This window comes from Antedon bifida, chromosome 9, assembly GCF_963402885.1.
Source record: "Antedon bifida chromosome 9, ecAntBifi1.1, whole genome shotgun sequence".
In the NCBI taxonomy this organism is placed as follows: domain Eukaryota; kingdom Metazoa; phylum Echinodermata; class Crinoidea; order Comatulida; family Antedonidae; genus Antedon; species Antedon bifida.
In genome coordinates this window covers 10,411,299-10,418,534 of record NC_136234.1, presented here as the reverse complement: position 1 = coordinate 10,418,534, position 7,236 = coordinate 10,411,299, and the positions used below count along the sequence as shown (strand labels likewise).

The 7,236-nt window shown below is 33.8% G+C and overlaps 1 protein-coding gene across 1 annotated transcript; it reads left to right on the top strand.

The window, feature by feature from the left end:
* Nucleotides 1–569: 569 nt before the first annotated feature.
* LOC144852489 (solute carrier organic anion transporter family member 4A1-like) lies at nt 570–6,985 on the top strand. The gene is made up of 9 exons (XM_078710320.1): nt 570–1,032; nt 1,583–1,685; nt 2,535–2,656; nt 3,114–3,368; nt 4,087–4,282; nt 4,832–4,988; nt 5,345–5,529; nt 5,760–5,824; nt 6,417–6,985. The coding sequence occupies exons 1-9, from the start codon at nt 570–572 to the stop codon at nt 6,710–6,712; spliced, it is 1,842 nt and encodes a 613-aa protein (XP_078566446.1). The 3' UTR covers nt 6,713–6,985.
* Nucleotides 6,986–7,236: the final 251 nt, after the last annotated feature.

Genomic DNA, 7,236 nt, shown 5'->3' with positions numbered 1-7,236 from the left:
ATATTTAACATCAAATCAAACCACAACATTAACAACAAGTTAATCAAATCAAAATAGACTGTTTACTGTGGCTTTAGACAGGCTTTTTTTTATTACGCTAGGCCTATCTTAAGTCTACGCAACCAAACAAATTAGTGTGCATTGGATACGCCCGGTTTTCATTAATCATTAACTTTAATTGGATATTTCTGCACTTCAAATGTGTGTATATTGAGTCCAACATCCAAACGAAATAAATACTATTATCATTTAAGTAACGTTTGGATGAAGTTTACAGTTTATTGTTAGGGGAAAAGAAAAAGAATTGTAATAAAATTTTATTGTTATTATTTTGGAGAAACTAAAAGATGGCCACAGACACAAGAGCCGACTCAGGTGTACAATTGAGCAACAGGACTGATGAAGAAAAATCAAATTCCAGAAACGGTACCGCCCAAATTATTGATGGAGAGGATGAGAAGAAAGAAGGTACGTGTGGATGGCTAGGCTGGGAACCATCTTGCATTCAAGTATTTAACCGACCACAAGGATATTTGTTCTTTTGGTGTATGTATGCTCTAGCTCAGGGAATGGCTATTAGTGGACTAGTATACGCATCGATAACTAGCATAGAACGACGATTTAACCTTACTAGTATCAAAACTGGTACCATATCCAGCGCATACGATATCGCCGTACTTTCGGTAATATTGTTTGTAACATACTTTGGAGACCGAAGTCACAAACCACGTCTCCTTGGAATTGGAGCTGCACTATTTGCTGCTGGTTCTTTTATGTACGCATTACCTCATTTTCTGTCTGGTCCATACCAGGACAAAGACGAAATCGAACAGTTCTCGACGTGTGATGCGAATAGAACAGCCTTTGATGAATGCAATGAGGACATAACAGATGAAGAGGGAGTGTCGAGGTTTTACTGGATGTTTATATTTGCACAAGTCTTACATGGATTAGGTGCTTCACCTGTATACACTTTAGGATACACGTTTATGGATGATAGTGTTATGCCGGAAGATGCGCCATTCTATTATGGTGAGTAGACCACTATCCTCAGTTAGGCATAAACCATATTTATGTTACATTTTATATAATAAGCCTTTCTGCACACTTATTTTCGTGCTCACAGAGTGGTCACGTCAACCCCGTTAGTCACCCAATTTACACAAGTCCAACAGCGTCACAGATAATGTCCGATTTTGATATAGATAAAGCGGATTCTCTTTTTTTTTTAAAGCATTAGAATAAGTTGCAACCCGTCTTACAATCCTTAATATGTAAATCTGAAAAAAAAAATCAATATTGAAAAATGTTTTCATTTTCAACATACTCTGAATAGCACTAAACTTCTTAAATTGTGTACCTGACATTATAGACCGTGTATTTTTCATTTCAAGAAGGATATGTAGGGCCTATAGATGTTATTAATTGTGCTTTAATAAATGACGCTTTGGGCCCCAATCCGGTTATTGTCTGTACATTTTATTTTTATTGGCATATCTAGAATAAATTTGTTACTGTGAATAAAATTCTTTTATTTTGTATATATACTATTTAAAACAAATTATTTTATAAAATGTTCAAGGTATTTTCAACTGTATGGCAATACTTGGTCCGTCATTTGGTTATATATTTGGTGGACTTTTTCTGACTTTGTACACGGATTTATCAGTAGACGCAGAGAAAGAGTAAGTTATACTCTAAATCAATTAATAAACTAACTACTTAACTAACTAAATATTACAATCATAATTATCAGGAATTCAAACAAACAATAGAATACAAACAAAGTATAAATCAAACACAACCAACCACAGAGTTGTGCTATCAACAAAGTGTAGTGGATAATCTAAGCCATAAAGTTTCCAACTGGAAATTTACTCGCGGGAATCCAAAGTTTTCACACAGACAAATAATTCCACTACAAGAGCAAATAGCTTTTTTTCGGGTGTCTGCATGAGCGTGTGGCAACTCATTCACTGATTGGTGTACTGTAAAGTGCAATTTTAAATATAAATTATGTATATATTATATATTTCACTAATTATTTTATCAACGGTTCTTCATCTGTAAAGAGTCTAATTATCTTTATGTCAAAAATTTAACTTTATCGTTTTAAGAATGACATTTTATGAACATTATACATCGGTTTCAATTGATTGTAATAGAAATGTTCATAGTACCAAGTTATGTCATGTAGCCTAAATGAAAATAGAAGAATTTACAATAAAGATGGGTGATTTCCACGAAAAAGAAAAAAGTATTGTAATTGGTTGCGCAATTGTTGGTTTCGCAAGCTTTAGAAACCATTCGAAAAATAATAATAATTCATCGCAGAAAGAGATTTGGAAGATGGGAGAAATGGACAACTGACTTAAAGCTGAAATGGACATGGCACGGACATAAATTACCACATCATATAGAAATATCTAATTCTCAATTTTTTTAGACAAAATGGCACTCTTCAATACAGTCGTTGCATAGATTGTATTGTTTAATGTTTAACATTTTTATACGAATTCTTTTTTTGTCATTAGGTTTGGTATTACCCCAGAGAGTCCAACATGGGTTGGAGCATGGTGGATTGGTTTCCTAATTACAGGAGCTATCAGTTTATCTATCAGTATTCCTTTTCTTTGTTTCCCTAAATATCTCAAAGGTAACGACGCTATTATAACATGATTTAAAAGTTGATTGATAGATGACAAAACTAAATCTGGATAAAACAGCCTAACGAAAAGTAATGTGATGGCGCTAGTTATTCTCCGTTATGCGTGATGAATTAATGTAATGACGTAATACATAACGGTATAAATACGTAGCAAGCTGGGTACCCATTGTTCATTAAAAGGTTGGTCGATGAATCAGAGAAGAGTACGATTTGTAATTTTACTCTTCCTTATGGGTGAATGTACATGTAACATGAATAGTCCTTGCTGGAAAGTACGAATGAATTCAACTTGTTGATGTATAGAGATTAGGCCTGCTGATAGACAGCACAATATACAACAAAGACAATGTGTTTTGGTTAGAACATGAGCACTATTTTAGTAAATGCACATCTTGAACTCACTTCTCAGTTTCAACATATGATTAATTCTAATTATGTTTCTTAGGGCATGAGAAAATTGCAGCAGAAAGAAAATCACAATCGCACGGAGGTGTGGAGTTTAAAACCAGAGCTGGCTTCGGAAACAGCTTCAAAGATTTTCCAAAAGCTGTAGCAACTCTTTGTCGTAATGGCCCGTACATGTGTATAACGGTAGCAGCTATTTTAGAATTTGGTATTTTATCATCGTTGTCAACTTTTATTCCTAAGTTTTTGGAGTCACAGTTCAGTATTTCATCTAGCCAGGCTGCTATCATTATTGGTAAGAGTAATTATAATCGTATTTTTAACTTCAATGGTTTTAATCACTTACTTTGAATAGGATATGCTTTACATTTACAAGTTTGCACATGTTGGTGCTCCTTGGCGTGAAATATGAAATAAGTTTTATTTTGCCATTCTTATATTTTTGTAATACAAACCACATCTCATATTCTTGGTTATTTTGTGTTCTTTTTTTAAGGTTCCAGCATTTATGTTGTTGAAACAACGTTTCTTGTTAGAAAATTGCTGTTATTATTTTGTTCAGTGTTTAACGATGCACATGCTGTAAGCCTACTAAATTTGAAGCTAAACGCAATTTGTAGGATTTCCTATTCTAAGATTTTAACGTACAATACTTCACATGCTAATGGTTTGTTGGTGGAAGTTTCAACAACCTCGAAACGTTCACAGTTGTTTCATACTTTTGATGATTTGAATATGACCCTTTTCGTCTCAAAAGCTTTTTAAAAATCACAGATTTACTAGCAGTCTACCATTATCAGGTTCATCATACTGACTCTGCTTAATCTTGTTATTGTGTTTACATGACCTATAACAAAGAACTTATCTCCTATTGTTATATAATATCAGTTACTAGAAGGTTTTGGAGTCTGGAGTGAGGGAACCTGCTCAGCACACATTAACAATGGACTCTAGCATTTCTAACAAATATTTCTGAACATCCTGATAATGTTCTCAAAATTATCTCTAATTAGGTTTCATAGTGATACCGTGTGCATTGGTTGGTTCCATTCTTGGTGGATGGATTATGAAGACACTCAAGTTAGATGTTGGCGGTGCTCTGAAGTTTGTTCTAATATGTCTGAGTATTTCAACAGTGATGTTTCTTGCCTTCGTAGTATACTGCCCTAACGCCCAGTTTGCAGGCGTTACTGTGGATTACAATGACAAGTTAGTATAATTTGTTATTCGCAACGGATCTACAGTAAGATTGCTGAAACGGGAAGCGTTAATATCTTTATCACAGGGACATGAACAAGTTCATAATATTAATTGTCAACGTGGGAAGCAGGCACATAGCTGCTTTGTTTGACTGATCAAATTAAAATAAAGAATCGTGGTGGTGATGATGATGATGATGATGGTGGTGATGAAATGATGATGGTGATGATGATGATGGTAATGTTGGTGGTGGTGATGATGGTGATGTTGATGATAGTGGTGATGATTGAGGCGATGACGGTGGTGGTGATGATGGTAATGTTGTTGGTGGTGACAATGATGGTATAATGGTGGTGATGATATTGATGGTGGTGATGATGGTAAATGTTGGTTACGTTGTTGATGGTGGATGGTTGTTGGTGTTTGTGGCTTATGGATGCTTTTACTTAGTAAAACCAGGCTTGTGGTGGTATTGATGAGATAAAAGTAATTATTGTAGCAAAGTTAATACATATATAATTATACACATATAATATTTTTCATCTAACGTTATTACAGAACTATACAACTACCAGAAAGCTCACAAAATATAACATCTAATTGTAACGTTGATTGTAAGTGCTCCGGCTCATACGATCCAGTTTGTGGTGCAGATAACATAATGTACTATTCAGCCTGCCACGCCGGATGTAAAATACGAAATAAGCAGGATAAAGTAACGTTTTATCTTTATTAGCATTATCAACAGTTAATTCTTGTAACTTGGAGTTGTTAATTAGCTAATTAACAACGTCCTGCCTCATGCTTGGTTCCCAACGTTGCCAACGATGTAGCGCAACGATGGAATTGTCGCTTGCCATTGTCAAATTAATCGCGTGCGTTGCGTCTACGCACGCATGAATAAATAAGGGTCTACGTCATTGTGTTGCGTCTCTAGTGGGAACCAAGCTTTAGCAGAATGAAATATTCTTTATTTTATTCTTTAATTAAATTTCTTAAATATTCTATAATTAATATATAGGCCTAGGACTTTTAAAAACTGATTTTATATCTATGATTGTGTTTTGTCAGTTAATAACATATGAAGACTGTTCCTGCGTGACCCCTCCGGATGACTGGGATGCAACAACCCCTATTGCAAGCAATGAAGCATGTCCTGTGAGTTGTGACAACCAAGCTGCGTTCTTTGTTTTGATAACATTGATGGTTATGTCAGCACTTTTTGCTTTAGTTCCTGGGATGACTGGTGTCATAAGGTAAATATGTTAACAATTTAGTTATAAATCAAATGTTAACTGAATTGTATATCTCGTCATTTGACTAACCACTTAGTCATTAGTCATTAGTTAACTGTTAACCCAATGACGTAGTTTACCAGAATGATGCCAGACTACCGAAGACTACCAAGAACCGTTTACTAAATAGTCAGTTTTCAGTTGCTGGAACAGCTTACATAATAAGAGTGTTAATTTCTGTTTTTTTAAAGGTGTGTTCCATTGAATGAAAGGTCGTTTGCACTTGGAATAAGTTCACTTCTTGTCCGATTGCTAGGTAAGTTTCGAAATTGGTTGCACGTATGCCTTATGAATAGGCAGCCGATTCTTGATACTGTATCTATCATCCGAAGTATCATAGGAATATTTGGTAATACAACATCACATGTGTTGCACATGTAATAGTAACCTAACCTTACATGATACAGGTACAACATGTAATGCTGTGTTACCAAATAATTCCTATGATACCTATAGGAAATAAATAGTATGTGGAGATATTTTATACAATAATATCTTGTTGTTTAATGTTTTTACCAAATATTTCCTATGATACCTAGGAAATAGATAGTATGTGGAGATATTTTATACAATAATTTCTTGTTGTTTAATGTTTTTACCAAATAATTCCTATGATACCTAGGAAATAGATAGTATGTGGAGATATTTTATAAAATAATGTCTTGTTGTTTAATGTTTTTACCAAATATTTCCTATGATACCTAGGAAATAGATAGTATGTGGAGATATTTTATACAATAATTTCTTGTTGTTTAATGTTTTTACCAAATAATTCCTATGATACCTAGGAAATAGATAGTATGTGGAGATATTTTATACAATAATTTCTTGTTGTTTAATGTTTTTAGGCAATGTTCCCGGACCAATTTTGTACGGCGCCATTATCGATAGCCAGTGTCTGTTGTGGGAAACACAGTGTGACGGTTCCAAAACTTGCTGGTTGTACGACAACAAACGGTTTAGTCACTTAACTTTGGCAATAATGATAACCTTAAAATTAATATCATTATGCTTCTTTTCTCTGGCGTTATTTATTTACAAGCCACCGGGAAAAACTAGCTTTGATCTTGATAGACTCGAGGATGCAAGTTATGATAATGGCATGGTGACCGTACAAAGTATAAAGAAGTATGAAGTGAATTGATCGCATGATAATTCATAAGCACCCAGTTATCACTCTTCAAATACAAACTTTTCTGGAAATAAAAAAGATAATTTTAATGGTAAATATCATGCCAACATAAGTTATCATTTTAAATGAAAACCAGATAAAAATTATTTACAAGATACAGTAGTTATAATATCCATATAGGTCTTAATATCCAAAAAGTTATTATTTATAATGATCAGATCAATGTCGTGGGCCACTGGACTAGGAATCAGTGTGTAATATTACTGTGTAGGCGTAATGATGCTGGATTTGTTTTAATTGAAATATAAAAAAGAAAATATAATTGATATTATTTATTAATTTCAACAATTGTATATCCTCTATAAACCGGAAAAATGTATTGCTCAATTTGCTTGATTGATGGTTTACGCAGGCCTAGCTCCGTAGTACCTCTCATCATTATATTTTCCATCGTTTAACCGTTAAATAATCTTAATTATATACATTTTTATTATTGACTTTTTTCCAAACTTTTTGTATTCTATTTGGTGGTGTTT

Coding starts and splice junctions, on each gene's coding strand:
- LOC144852489 (XM_078710320.1), top strand. CDS start 570: ATGGCTATTAGTGGACTAGTATACGCATCGATAACTAGCATAGAACGA. Junction 2,657..3,113: donor TTTCCCTAAATATCTCAAAG/GTAACGACGCTA, acceptor TATGTTTCTTAG/GGCATGAGAAAATTGCAGCA. Junction 4,283..4,831: donor ACTGTGGATTACAATGACAA/GTTAGTATAATT, acceptor ACGTTATTACAG/AACTATACAACTACCAGAAA.